General features: G+C 33.8%; 1 protein-coding gene across 2 annotated transcripts in view; it reads right to left on the bottom strand.

Annotated features, from left to right (window-relative positions):
* The window catches only part of RFX3 (regulatory factor X, 3 (influences HLA class II expression)), a 59,234-nt gene that overhangs the window by 547 nt on the left and 43,389 nt on the right, over positions 1-15,298 (bottom strand). For both annotated transcript variants that reach the window (XM_009996991.1, XM_009996992.1), the window contains 9 exons: positions 14,243-14,364; positions 12,945-13,057; positions 12,060-12,175; positions 10,987-11,141; positions 5,865-5,962; positions 5,405-5,554; positions 3,729-3,937; positions 2,611-2,764; positions 526-568 (listed from right to left, as the gene is read on the bottom strand). In XM_009996991.1, coding sequence (XP_009995293.1) covers positions 526-568; positions 2,611-2,764; positions 3,729-3,937; positions 5,405-5,554; positions 5,865-5,962; positions 10,987-11,141; positions 12,060-12,175; positions 12,945-13,057; positions 14,243-14,364 — 1,160 coding nt within the window. The remainder of the gene's footprint in view (positions 1-525; positions 569-2,610; positions 2,765-3,728; positions 3,938-5,404; positions 5,555-5,864; positions 5,963-10,986; positions 11,142-12,059; positions 12,176-12,944; positions 13,058-14,242; positions 14,365-15,298) is intronic.

Below are 15,298 nucleotides of genomic sequence, written 5' to 3'. Positions count from 1 at the left end.
TCAAATTATAACATATGTTCTTACGCTCACTCAACTAGTCAGTATAAGAATGTAAGCCAAAACAGGGCATGAAGAGGTTATAAAGAACTCATTTCTTTCAGTGCTCTTCACCGACAAGTTATACGACAACTACTTGAATGCAATTCTGCCTTCTTCACTTTGCAAAACATTTATATTGAAGATAAACATAGATAAGCATACTGCAGTCTTTGTTCGTGCAGCTGTTACCTATCTCAGGATGACCTATCAGATACGACTCCAGTCTCCATAAAAATCAGGAGTATTTCTTGTATCCATATTAAACACACTTAAAATATATTCTAGTATTCTAGTAATTGTCATATGCTCTATTATTACATAGCTTATTATATCAATATAATAAACATATCTGCATAACATATACATGCACTGTAAAGAAAGAACTATTCTGATTTACTGTATTTTTAAAATATAAGGACTTAGTTCACTCGAAGAGACACACTAGCTCTATACAGAATGATATACTGGAGAGATCAGAATGCCTACCTTTATCCATATTTCCAGGGGAAACAGCATTTAAATCACCAAACTGCAAAACAAACAATACAAAAATTAGACACAGTCCTAACCAAATGTGGACTTAGGAGTATTAATGTGACCGAGTGCATCTGTGCTCCACTGGTTTGAGGTTAGCATTCAAACACACGATCTTGACTGCAGCCACATCCACAGTTCAGCAATTAATTTTCCATTTCACCCTAGTCATGGATTATTAAGACAATTTGCATTAAGTAAACCTTAAGAATGAAAATGGGGAGGCACAAACTTCAAAAGATTGCTTTGTCAGGGCCTTTCTTGCTTGAGATGAGCTACTTCTGTACCATATAAAACTATAAATTGTGACAGATACCCATTCTGAACCGCAAGTATGTTAACAAAAAGCTCTTTTAATTTAAAAGATCCCAGAGACAACTTTAATAGTTCTGGAATAAAGATAAGTTGTGTCAGTGTTGCAAATCTACCTGTAAGGTAGATGAAAGGAACTGCTGAGAAAGGTTTTACAATCTGGTAACCAATTTACTTACATCAAAAAAAGACCTTATAAAAAAAGTTACTCACAAGCTAGATGTACAACCTTCCTCCCTTTTGTCCCCTGAATCCTCTAAGTTTCTCTGAATCTCAGAGAATCTCAATGAATATCAAATTAAAGCAGTACATTTTTTTCAGAAGGATTCTGCCAATACCCCTGTCCAAAGCTGGAGAAGAGGAAGGGAGAAAAATTAGAATGTTCTTCTAGGCTGCAACACCAGGTCTTATGGTGTTTGTCAGACCAGTCTTACACTTCCTCATTTTATTTCATTCACAGTCATTGAATATACAAAAACATAAAAACCCCTGTAATTTATTATTTACTGCTTCTACTCTGTTCCTCTGAACTCCAAATGTTTTACTTCCTCATATCTACATCTTCAGTCTACATAAGCTATCTGAAGACACTACTACCTGTATATCCTAACATACAATGTCAGTTGGGAAGACAGGAATGTGGTAACTACATTGTGCTCATCTAAGGTAGAGATCAAGCAAATATAGTATTGGTGGGTCATTAAGCAGAAACGTTGTTTTTTAGTTTTTCTGAAATGTGTCATGCTGACATGATATAAAATAATTTGACAAATAAAGCTGACACATTCCAATTTCTCTTGAAAGTATGGTATCTGTTTATAGTACTTAATGAGCCTGTCAATATATGTTGAGAGAAGAATGATACCTGATGCCAAATCAAGTTGCAAAATGCCTAGCCATTTATTAGTAACACAGAATATGATACTGTGAATCTTAAGTATAAGAATATAACAAATCTGTCCAATTGGCTATCTAGCCTATTTTCAAATGTATCCATTTTCCAGCACTTTTGAAGTACAATTCCTTGATGACAATTCCTGCATTCCTCACTGTCTCACTCAAAATAAAAGGTTAGATGAACTACTGGGAAAAAAAAAGGGGTAAGATAAACGTTGCCTTGCAGACGCCATAGATCAGTATAAAAAAGTTACAAATTGATACTTCTGTTTTTATAACAAATAATATTTGAAAAACATGTATGAAAAGGAACTGTATTGCGAACCTCTGTGTATGTCTGTGTTGGTTTTACATGCATGGAAACAGTACTGTACAAGCCAAAAGTTTGCACATAAGCCATCCTTCTGAAGTTAATGGAGGTACTCACCTCACTTGTATTAACATCTGGGAACTGAAAACAAACAGATCCATGTAGGTAAAACTTTCCTATTACTCTGTACTTTTATTATTTTCACATAAAATACTCAGTTGTCAAAAGCTGGAATAAGATTTTATGTTCATCAACATTTTTCAAACTGTGTTCATGAATCTGCAAGCAGATTTGTAAAGGAGCAAGCTCATTTGGAAATAACGGTTTATTAGAATTCAGTGTAATTTTAGAACTCTGACAATCAACCAATGAAACAAGTTTAAACTGTTGTATTTGTAACTATTGTTATATAGTAGAACATCTTACAGCTCTACAGAAATATTTTTAAAAATCGCAAATATGCATACTCAAAATTTATCACTAAATCTATCAATCTAGTTTCTTACATATTATCTTACCTCTCCCATAACTGCAATAGGTGTCTCTCCTGTTGCCTGAGCAACACGATGTTCTACTAAGTAAAACATGTATTCATCGTAAAGCAAGCGGATCAGATGAAAAGAGCCAAAGCTAGCAGCACTGCGCAAGGTTAGATCTCGAATCACCATGGAGCTGTTAAAAAACAGAAAAAAATGCATATTTATGTATTATATGTCATGCTCATTCTAACACTTATCCATGTCAGACATTTCACCCCAAAGCCAATATTCTCAAAAGTAGTGTTACCCACAAATGTCTGATTTATGGTGTTTTCAGAAAGAGACGCACAGGAAAGGCAATAATTTCCTTCTCTCCTTTTTCTGAAGTTATTGGACAGAACATTACATAAGAAATAACTAGATTGACTTGTTTTCTGTTTTTCTTTGTTTTGATAAATGCATAACTAAGAACACTTGAGCATGTGCAAAACCTAATTTGAATGAAAAGATAAGCAACTGAAATAATATGAAAACTCTGAAATGTTGAACTAATGTTTAAATATTGTTTATTGTGTCCACCTTCCCAGTACAAAGGTTTTCATTTCACAGTTTAAAAATGTTTAAACTTAAATTTGTAAATTTTCTGAAGATTGAGTGTGCACGTTTCATTGACAAATTCGTGTATCTTCAGAAAATAGTTGCTACAGTAATTTTCAAAGAATGAGGTTTACTGAATAAGTAGCTGACATGGAATGCCTGTATTAATGCTCTTTTTACATGTTAGAAACAGGTTTTGTCTTCATGTCTCATAAAAATAATACAACACGTATAAATAATACTTATTAAATATTATTTAAAATAGTGGCTTAATAATCGTGTGGTTATTTAGCAAAAAAAAGTCATATTATGTTTAAAACTCAGTACAGAATTCCATCTGCATTAATTTGTACCTGGCCTTTAAAACAATAAACAAGGTACATTTGAGTCCCTGTTAATTTACAAGAAGCCTAGAGTTCAAGATAAGAACAATTTTCTGAAAACGCCCACACGTGTTTCACAACTGACCAAGCCAATGTTTGATATTTGATCTGTCAACTTTACTACAGTGAACAATTCAGCAAATAATAGGATAGTTAGAATGTTCTATTAAATCCTACCTGTAGAAAGACCATTTTAACAGAAATTGCCGAGCTGCTTTAGGAAAGCTTGGTCTTCCTTCATATGGTTTCAGTGCTTGCATCATTACATTATCAAGCCAGGCAGCCCACTGCTCCAGAGTACTCTGCTGCTGAAGAGTCATCTTGAAATCTGTTTCTAGTCTCTGAACCATGTTGTCATCACACTGGCACACCCAGGAAGCCTGCTCCTGTTACAGTACATGACAACTCTTGAATTCACAATATGTAAGCCAGAGCACCAAATATCATTCTTTCTCGAAGATTAAGCAATTCAATGGATGAAAAGGACAAAAGCCACGTACCAGGCAAACTACCAGCCACGTACCAGTTTTTATTTTTATGTCTAACTTATTTTTGTTGAAAGCAAAACAATGGGAAAAACATAGCATAGAAGACATCAATAAAGAAATGAGAACAAACAATGGAAATAACGCAAGAATACTTCAATTCTCAATTGTACTAATTAATCCTTTTTCTAGTAAAATAATTGGGACCTGTCAGTTTTTTTCAGGGACTACAGGCAGGGCAAGCAGGAAGTATAGTTAAGTGGGCGACTAAGGTAATAAAAGAGGTAGCAAGAAATCAAGTGCAAAGTTTCTTTCATTCAGAAGAGGTTAAGCTTAAAGAAAATTTCTGTTCTATCCTCTTACAAAAGAAAGCTTTGTATGTAAACAAGGACTGTCTTGTTTGCTGACTACAGGCAGTAATCAAATACAGATTACCTAAAGTAGAACATAAACTTCATACAAATGGAGAAACACACTCTGCATATAATAATAAGCAATTTAGTCAGTGTTACCAATTCTAAGTTTGACTAGCATTTCAATTCAGAAACTAAGAGACAAAAAATGAAGGCTCACTAAGTGCAAGCCATGTGCTCAAACTGTAGCTATCACAAACATTCACAGACTCCATATCCATGTTAACATATTATGATACACTGTATCTTTGATCAAGTACTTTTAACTGACTTTTAATAAGATTATTAACAAGCACTTTAAAACACTCACAAGAAAAAGAGACAAACTACCATTAATGTGGAACATTTCACTTTGCTGGGCAAAAAAACCCAAACTTTTCCTCAGAAAAGCAGAAGCATGTAGAGAAATTAAGCTTAGTGAAAATATAAACTCACATTCTCTATCTAACTGTAAACTAGTATAAATATGTACTAATATAATCAATAACTCAGGAGATCTTGTAAATTTAAGCATAGCATGTATATAAAGTATACTAATACTAGTCTTTGAAATAATGAAACAGTCTACACTATAAGCAATCTTGTGCATTTAATAGCTCTTAGAGACACTCAGAACCTGTGCTGCTACCTGACACCTAAGATATCATATGTTATTGCTAAGACATCATCCATTTTACCCATTGTAAGAATGTGTTTGCTCTCCATTTGCATAGAACCTCTAAGAATATATACACTTAAAAAACAGAAAATGGAACCAGATAATGGGTCTGAACTCTTACTTTCCTTAAGTGTAAGCTGTTAAATTTGGACTGAATTACTGCATGTATGAATCAGCAGAATGATTTAACTTCACTTTCTTGATAAAATAATTACAGCTAGCAATAAAGTTCAGAATAGAGGCAACAAATACCATCCCCCCCCAAAAAAAAATCTGTTATTTAAAGCTAAATTTTACCTGAACATTGGCAAAATCAACACGGTTAAGATCATTGAGCATCTGGTTGATTTGAGAAGTATTCTGAAGTACAGCACGAGCTGCTTGAGCCAGGTGATTAAGAGATGTGTATCTTCGCAGAGTCTGGGCAAAGGCACTTACAGCGGCAACCTAGGAAGAAATTGATTTATTTTTAAATATCATTCATTTTATCTGTAGAATAATACTATAGATTGAGTCTTTACCTTCTTTCTAATATTCTTTATTAGCGAGCCCTCATGTGTGTATTGTGTCCATGTAGCAGACCAAATAATGTCTTCCTTACAATTTTTTGAGAAAACTAAGTTACTTCCTCTCCCATTGTTTGAAGCCTGATGCTATACATGAAATTTAGTATTAAAGTTAAAATGTTACTGCTTTTGGATGCTACTGTCCACTCGGTTTGCCATTGAAAGAATTAAACTGTAACAATTTTCTCTACCTTGGTTTGTATCATCCTCTGTGGAATATTGTTCATGGCATTTGAGAGCCAACCTTCAAGGCTTTTTGCAAAATTGCGAATGGCTTGGGTCAAGGCACCTGTGCATTAAAGAATAAAAACAGAATGCAATAAAGAAATGTACTTGTCTTTAAATGTTTTGCAACCTCTACAGGTCCACTGCCTTTGCTTACTAAAAGGCAAATGCAGTAGAGGCTCAAAATGCCTCATTCAGACAGACTATACAATACACATTTTAATTTTGGTTTTATAAGCAGTTCTGACTTCCTCATCTAACAAGCTTTCAATTACTCTGTGACCAGCAGTATAGTCCTGGGTGCTCCTATAAAAGAACATCAGTAATTGAAGTGGTTATTGTGATGGAAATTTCCATCACAAACTTTCAGATTTCCATTTCATCTAAGCACCTCTTTTAAAGAACAAAATTCTGGAAAAAGTTTCTATTATTGGAATACTGTGGTTTACTTAAATGAGCCCAAAGTAACATTAAGCCATGTCATGGTGCTCCTTACTACAGTTTTAAAGAACAAAACCCTACATGCAGAGCTTAAGATATCATCAATAAGCAGGATACAGGAGTTTTTTTCACTTTCAGTAAGTGAGATTATTCAAATAGCTGTGCAATTTGAATGTTTTTTTCTACTATAGCACCCACAGAACTGCTGAGAGGCTGTCAAGAGACTCAGAGAAAAATTGAAGAAGCCCATGCAGTAATCTGCATTACTCAAAATGTAAGTTTTAATTTTTCTAAGGAGGAAGACAGAAAGTATTTTCACAGGGAACTGAGTCTGGAGAAAATAAAATCATATTTCTTGAGTAGTAGAAACCTCACTTTCCCATACCTATCTATCACTTGCTCATTGACATAATAGCATCCACTCAAACAGCTGCAAAAAGGAGTAGATAAAAAAGAAAAAAATTTGCAGGTTTCTAAAGACTAGTAGAGAATTATGTAACTACAAAAGTCCAGAGGAAAAAACTAGGAAGAGGAAATATTATTTATTTTCAAGCTATTTTTGGCTACATGTGAGAAGCCGTCCAAGCAAAGATTGACTGGATTCTGTTCATAAGGCTGAATACTCTGATAGAGTAAGAAATGAATGCTAATAGAACTTGTCTTTGAAAAAATGCTTTTACCTCTTGAATTACTGATGATCCCTTATTTAACAAGAAAGTAAATTTACTAAAAGAAAAAATAAATTTTTCATGTCTTTCACGTGTTTTCACATTTGCAGTGATACGCAGTAGAATCTGTATCAGTAAATTATATAACTGACTACACATTTGGATGCTTATCTGAACACAGTTTGATCTTTAAAAATATCTGTATTAGCTGAATACTCTATAGCACCAGGATTTCTTTTTCCCTCTCTTGAGGTTTCCACATGATGAATAAGTCTTTTTCTTCAATTCTGTTAATCACCTAGCTCACCTGTGCCACTTTGCAAAGTATTTATGTGCATTTACTAATTAACTATGCATTCACTCACATTTTCTTACCTATAGATCTAGAAAATGCAGTGTGAAAGGAGTCATGTAAATATTGTATGAACGATCCTTAAATATTTAAAGAAAATATTACTACTTTTTCACTTCTAATTTACTTATTACACTTTTTCACCAAACTATATATTGTTCGCATCATTGTAATGCTGATCCCCTTTAAAAATAAACATGGAAAAGCAGCTCAGACCTTAAGAAAGGCTTTTAACTAGGAAGAAAGAGGAATAAATGAAAGGAATTCTAAATTCTGAAATTAAGTAGTTAGGGTAATCAGGCATCACTATTGCATTGAACATGCATGAGTTTCTAATGAGCTTTGCAGATGTATTAAATACAGAATTTTTTTCATACTGCATTGTTAAGAGCACATCTAGCCATTACCAAAACCTCAAGTATCTACCATCCTCTAAGCCTTCTTTTAAGTTCATCTGGATACCACCCAAAACCAAGAAAATATTTTCAAACAATCACATGATAAATATAGTTAAAGAAAAATGCCTGAGTTAGTCAAGTGTTACTAGACACACAATACAGGATGTTGTAATGGCAGTTACCAAGTTTGATTTGGATAATCACCTAAAAAGCTTGACCTCTCAGCTGAAAATCCCTCTGACATGCAAATCTCATAAAAACAAGGCTTTACAATCTTTCCCGTATTTTAAAGTTTTGTCTTCCTGGAAATGTGTAATACAGTGTGGAAACTTGTTTAGCAGAAATTCTCCACCTGTGACAGAAACTAACTCATGGGAAAGTTTGTTACTTTCCATTCTGTCACCTGTCAAGCTGCAAAAATTACAGTCTAAAGCATAATAGCTCTGGTCTATTGCCAAAGACATTAGATAATTATGGTCTTTATTCTTGACTCAAATGGACAGCATTTAACTTTTCTTAGGAAAAGGAATTTTGCCGTTTTATACACAGCAATTCTTCATTCTTCTGTGAGTGCTAAACATTTCAGCTGACAATTTAACATAGAGGTTAAAAATAAAACATTTTTCCTTAATGGTAATTTTGTTCTACTCCAGTAGCAAGTATCACACAGTTCAGTAGGAAGACTTTTTTCTAAAAGAGAAACACTGAAAACCTAGACATGAAGAAAGAGAAACCTTAAAAAGTCATATGCTTACTTCTTTAAGCACTTTACAACTTTATATTTTTTACTATTTTTAACAGCTGCTGTTGGTACGTTTCCATTTATGCAGGAAAAAAAGTCATAAACATGCTTTTGATGAAGCATTTACAGTCCTCTTTCCTCTACAAAGACCAAACTTTCCTATACATGCTGTTTTTCCACAGAAGATGATGAATTTTTCTACTTTTCCCAGCTCCATTATTGTCGTAGTCAACCATTAAAGCACAATCTCAAACCTTCCTCTTGGTGTCTTGTATCGGCTAGAGATATTTTAATTCAAAAGCAGGAGTTAAAACACTAATATTTAAAATATTAAAATTTAAAGTGAAAGGAGAACTTGTATGGACCATCAGTACAAAAAAGCTTAATAAAAAAAGCCATTAAATTAGCTCGTCCTAAAAATAATAATTAAAAAAATACATTAGTTGTCTTCCAAAGATAGCTCAGTGGATGGGTTTCTTGAGCAGAAAACCTCTAAACTGTTTGCTAAGTAGATGCAAAAGTCTCTTGGAATGAATTTTTCCTGGGATCATATTATGTGCTTGCATCAAGAAGTCAAATAATCATTCCAAAACCAGGAATGTCAAACACAGTAGGTATCAGTTATTCTAGAAACAAAGACATAGCATGAAAAGGACCTGACACCTATGCTTACTGATATTAAACGATTGTGTCCCATTTTCTTGAAACCTTGTACTGGCAATGCCCAATGCACCATATGAAACACAGCAACAAGGCACCACAAGGAACTATCAGCTAAAAACTTCTTTAAAGACTGCCAGGCTGTTCTGGAGAAACAAATGAAAAGCTAGGTGAAAAGTGGGTGTGATGAAAAACCGTTTCTGCAACAACTTTTTTTTCAGAAAATAATGTGCTTTTCAAGACACAGTTTTAATTTAGGCTATTAAACATTGTAATTAAAATTGTGAGATTTTTAATCATTGCATATTCACTTTACTGTAAAATTCAATTGTCATTAGATAGAAAAATAAAACATTAAATGTAAAACAATGCAAAAAATATATATAGGAATGGTTATCAATAACTGCATGTATTTGAGAAAAAAAAATTCCTTTATTCTGCTACAAAGATGAAAAAATAAGCTATGGCAATCTCTATCAAGACCTTGCTCTTCACTTTAAAAAAAGGTCAAATTGCATTTGTAAATAGCTCATGTCAGATTTTATACATTTCCAGTTGAAAAAATATAAAAAATCTTTAATCATACCTAATTTACTAAAACCTAATTTTATTTCACTGACAATCAAAAAGTCAGTAAAATGTTTCTGCAAGGCAGTACCTGCAAGCATTCTTATAGAATACTTATGACTGCTGAAGTGACTAGAGCAGAAGGTGTTCACAGCATGAAAAAATAACTTTGATAGCTGCAAAGCTACTTAAGTCTTGCTAAAAAATATTAATCTAACTTTATAAAGTGACTACTGAATTTTCATAGAAAGGATATAGTATGTAGGAGTTTATATGTTCGCCTCATCATGAAGAAAAACTTGTGGCGGAGCCCTGGAACAGGCTGCCCAGAGAGGTTGTAGAGTCTTCTCTGGAGACATTCAAAACCTGCCTGGATGCATTTCTGTGTGACCTGCTCTAGGTGATCCTGTTCTGGCAGGGGGGTTGGACTAGATGATCTCTAGCAGTCCCATTCAACCCCTAACATTCTCTGATTCTATGAGTTCCAAAACTTACAGTGGGCTGCTAACATTATTTTTTATGATTAGTACAACATAGGCAAGACAATAAACGCATTCTAAAAGAGTTCAATTTTCTTCATGTAATTTCATTTCCTACCAAAACCAGCTAAACATACACCGCTGAAGTAATGATGGATTCTAATAAAATTAAATTTGAATGAAAAGCTATACTCTTAACTGACTTTTCAATTCAGGACATATGAAAGAACAGTAAATTGGAATAGTAAATTGGACTAAAAATTTCTGAGTTAATTTTTAACTGCTTTAGCAGTCATTAAAATTGATTTCAGCAGCGACTGATAAGAATCAAAAGATAAACTGTCCAAAAATGGAATCACAAAGATAATTTTTTTCCCATAATAATAACAGATTAATATGTAATGTTTAAACTAAAAATACTGAATTTAGTGGAAGAACTGACTGACAGTAGTGCCACAGGACTTACATCTATCAGGTTAGTCTAGAGCTAAAGTAAAAGGAAAACATTTTAATCTGAAAATATAATACACAGAGAAAGAAGCACCTATGAAACTGTATTTTGAAAACTAGACCATCCAACTGCACTAAAATCCTCATTTACTTTTAAAATACAAAGTATACAGCAATTCTAAGCACAACTTCATACATAATAAAACTAAGGATAAATAGTTTCCTAACTGATAAACTGATTCCCAAAGCCATCCTATGAGGCACAAGACCACCACCCCCATACACATGCATAGACTGAAATCCTTACAAATTGTTCTGATGTTCAACTTACTAGGAATAGGTCTAAGGACGTCAGGAATGAGAATCTCCACCAAAGCCTGGTACATCACATGGTCACAGTTACACATCCATTTCAGAATAGATTCATTCTTGCACAGAATAATCAGCTTTGCTTTTGGAAGTCGACTTTCTATTTCACTCAAATTGCTGGTGTGAAAAAATGTGGCAAACTAATAAATGATAATGCATTCAGAGCAGCTAAAAACTTGCAATGAGTGTTAAAATGTGTTATTTTATAAAGATGTCACAGATGTCTCAACTACACCAAACAGAAATTCTTCACATGTTATGTCACAATGAAGCAAATTTTAAAAATGCTTCCTTATCTCTGCTACAGCCCATAAATTATGCAGAGATATGAATGATCATTTTCGCTTAAAAGAACTGGATAGAATATTGGGAAAAGACACCTTTACTGTAGTTGCCTAAGCAAAAGTGTATTACAATAATTTCAGGACTACACTTTGGTAAACAAAACCAAAATACACCCATTCTACACAAAAATGCCAGACAACATAAATTTAATCTGAAAAATTAGGATATGAAAAAAAATACTACTCTGCAGGTATAACCAGTAAGGTTTTTTTATATGTATATTGTATTATAATGAGAAGCAGTAAACAAAGATAAACAGCTGGAGCAACTTGGCTATAGAGACAGGCTGAGAGAATTGGAGTTGTTCAGCATGGAGAAGAGAAGGCTCTGGGGACACCTTAGAGCACCTTCCAGTACTTGAAGGAGCTACTGGAAAGCTGAGGAGGGTCTTTTTTAAAAAGGGCATGGAGTGATAGGATAAGAGGGAATGGTTTCAAATGGAAAGGTGGGAGGTGTAGATAAGATACCAGGAAGAAATTATTTCCTGTGAGGGTGGTGAGACACTAGCCTGGGTTGCCCAGGGAAGCTGTGGCTGCCTCATACTTGGAAGTGTTCAAGGCCAGGTTGCTTTGAGCAACCTTGTCTAGTGGAAGATGTCCCTGCCCACAGCAGGAGGGGGTGGAACTAGATGATCTTTAAGGTCCCTTTCAACCCAAACATTCTGTGATTCTGTGAAAAACATTTACTGACCTTGGTTCAGTAATTGTAGTGCCATCAGGTGGAGCAGAGGGAGAATAGCGCCAGAAAGTTTGCCACAATTTTTCTATCAGGCTAAATTGAAGATTCACAACCACATCCAGTATTGCCTGAGAAAATACAACACAAGTATAGATTGTCTTCCACCCAGCTCCCCCTACTCCCAACTCCAACTAGACCTAACGATTTTTTCCTTCATCATTTAGTGGAGCAAAGGCAAACTACATTTCTCAAGTTACAAATAATGTCTGGTTGAATACCTTTGATGATCATTCATTATCCAGCGTTATAAACTGGTCTGCATGGACACCTGAGTGAGGCCAAATGCACATGCATAGAAGCCTCCAGAAATTAGCATGGCCTGTGAAAATGTATCAGAGGAATTCACCCAAAGAAAAGGAAACATGCCATTTTATTAATTTTGGCATTTCAGTGTAGGTTTGAAAGCACCTTAAAAAAGAACTTAAAAGACAAATTGCACAATATCAATTTTGGCTTAAACCTCTTAATGTTTCTTTAAAACGAGACAAAAGTTACTGCTGTTATTGTAAAAAAAATTAAAAAATAATCATAGAAAAATTACATGTCCTATTGACTAAACAAAAAATTTGCATGTACAATCTGAAGTCGTTTCTCTAACATTCTGAAAATATACACAGAACTAAATCTGATTCTCAGCATCTGTTATATATAACTTTTTTGCTCTGTAAAGGGGACCCTCCAGAAAATCTTTTTTACTAATGTAAATTAAATAAGCAAAATATCCTGGGGGAAAGTCACATGCCACTAATATGGATGCAATATATTTGGCATTACTGTCTTGTACTGACATTCAATGAAAGTAATGAATTTTAAAAATAAATAGTTTATAGGAAATACCTCACAGTGCTCTCGATAAAGACTCTGCAGTGATTTTATGTCCTCAAAGGTCGTACCGTCTGGTAGAGAAGATATTTCAACTTCTCCAAACTCTGGAAGTACTCGAGATGCATCTGTTTCCATGACAACATCATGAAAGAGGGGTATAAAGGACAGTGCCAGTTACAGTATAATTGAGAAAAAAATAAAAGGTTATGAATGGAAATAAATTCCAAAATGCCATAATGTTAAAAGAGACAAGTCTTTCATACCTGTTCTATGTTAAAACAGTAAACAAATTCAGCCAGCATTTTTTAATCAGAAAGAAATATAATATTATCCTTTGACATTAAAAAGACATCACGTACATTTTAGACCTATACAGAAAAGCTAACACACACATTCAGAATATTAGAGAATGAATGAAAATATCTACATCAGTCTACGAAAGATTAATCCTTGAACAGTTTATTTCTTGTTCAACTGAAAAGTTTCTATGTAGCCAGTTATGATGGGATTTAGGAGACTCAATATATATTTTTATTTGAAATTTATTTGAGTTTCAAGTAGATGCAATGTTTGCTTTTACTATTTGTCATAAATGTTTCCAAGAGACAAGCTGATGAAGAGAAAATGCTGGGCTGAAAGGTACCTGGAAAGGAAGATTCAAAACATTTCAATGCTAGCGTTATATTCCAAATTATTTCATTCAGAGAGAAATTACAGCAAAGAATTTGGTGCTGGAAAATCCCAAACAAACCTACACCTTCTGCAATAGCACAGTCAAAGGGTCTTTCTACATAAACAAATTACTAAATTAACATTTGTTTCAATTATACAGAATACATACTTATCTGGATAAATGCAATTCCCAACCTGGACATTTTTAAACATTAACTCTGGTGTTCTAGTTAAAAGTATTTGGGTCTTTCCACTTATAACACTATCACACACTTTCAAAATAGCCCAATGGATTACTAGACTTTCACTGCAGGAATTTCAATATGCATGTCTAATACAACTTCGCACACAACTGAATAGTGATTTATATAATATTAAATATATCATAAAAATACAGAATTTGCATATTTTTTCCTTTTATACTTACATGATCTATAGTAGGGAAATATTACTTAGAACTCACAATATGTGATTTCAGAACATGTAATTTAAGAGCTTTTTTTTTCTCTTGTGGATAAAAATTTTAAAGCAGGCACGGTAACTAAGAAGCAACTACCATAGTTGTGTGACTTGACATTCACAGTGAAAATTAAGTTAATCATACTCATTTATACAGCAGTACAAAATTGCTTTCATACCTAAAAACTGCTGATGATGTTGACTTTGGGCAATAACAGTTTGTTCAACAGATGTGCCTGTCTGTTGACCACTTCCTGTGAAGCCATCCCCAACTCCATCCACTTTCTGCATAGGCTTATACCTGCAAAAATATCAAGTACATTGTTATAATTTTTGTTAATTTCTTCATAAATAAGACCATACAATCTATGTTTGCTCTGATTTCTGCATCTGTGTAAACAGAATTTACACACTTTATTTTTATTTTGTAAATAACAAAAGACATAATTACTAAGGGAAGCTCTAGCATTAACAATGTATTACAGAATTCATAAAGGTGATATTGCAGCACTACTAACAATTTTTTTGTGGAAGAGCATACCACAAGACCAGATAATTTACACCAAAAGGAATACAATATTTCTCTTTCCAATTAACTTAACTTCCCAAGAATTATGTAATTCAAAAATAGTGTTTTGTTACCTTAAGAAAAAACAACACTGCTCTCTGAGGATAGTGAAAGACTCTTCAAATCCAACAAAATTCTCTCATAAGAATAGAAGGCCTGAGAATGATACTTGGAAACCTAAATGCTGCACTAAGCAACTCTCAGAATCTTTTCTAAAGGACAAAAATCCTAATACTACAAATGGGGATGCTGGTTTGGATGGTCAAGTGTTGTGTTGATAATTATTCTGGCAGGCTATGCCCGTCACTTCCAGTACAACTGAGAATTTATTCTGTCCCAGGTCTTAATGATAACACTGTGGACACTTTTTGCTTTTGAAAAAGAATTGTAGCCACTGGAAAAGAAAAGAAGAGAAACCCCAAAGCTAAATACAGTCTTATTTTAACAATCACTAAAATTAGAGTTGTTGTTTAGACTGTAAAACTCCATGGCAACTTCTGAAATGTGACAAGAAATTCCAATCTTGATGTGTTACCTTGAGAAGCAGTTTAATCAGTTGGGAACATTGTGTTTCTAGTAAACATAAACAAGCAGTGTCTCACGTAATTACTGAGATTTTAATTTAAAAGGGAGTTCCCATGAAAAAAAACTGTTCAATATTCTGGGC

The sequence above is a fragment of the Chaetura pelagica genome, unplaced genomic scaffold, assembly GCF_000747805.2.
Source record: "Chaetura pelagica isolate M959 unplaced genomic scaffold, ChaPel_1.0 scaffold614, whole genome shotgun sequence".
NCBI classification, from domain to species: Eukaryota; Metazoa; Chordata; class Aves; order Apodiformes; family Apodidae; genus Chaetura; species Chaetura pelagica.
This window is presented reverse-complemented; position numbering and strand designations above follow the sequence as displayed.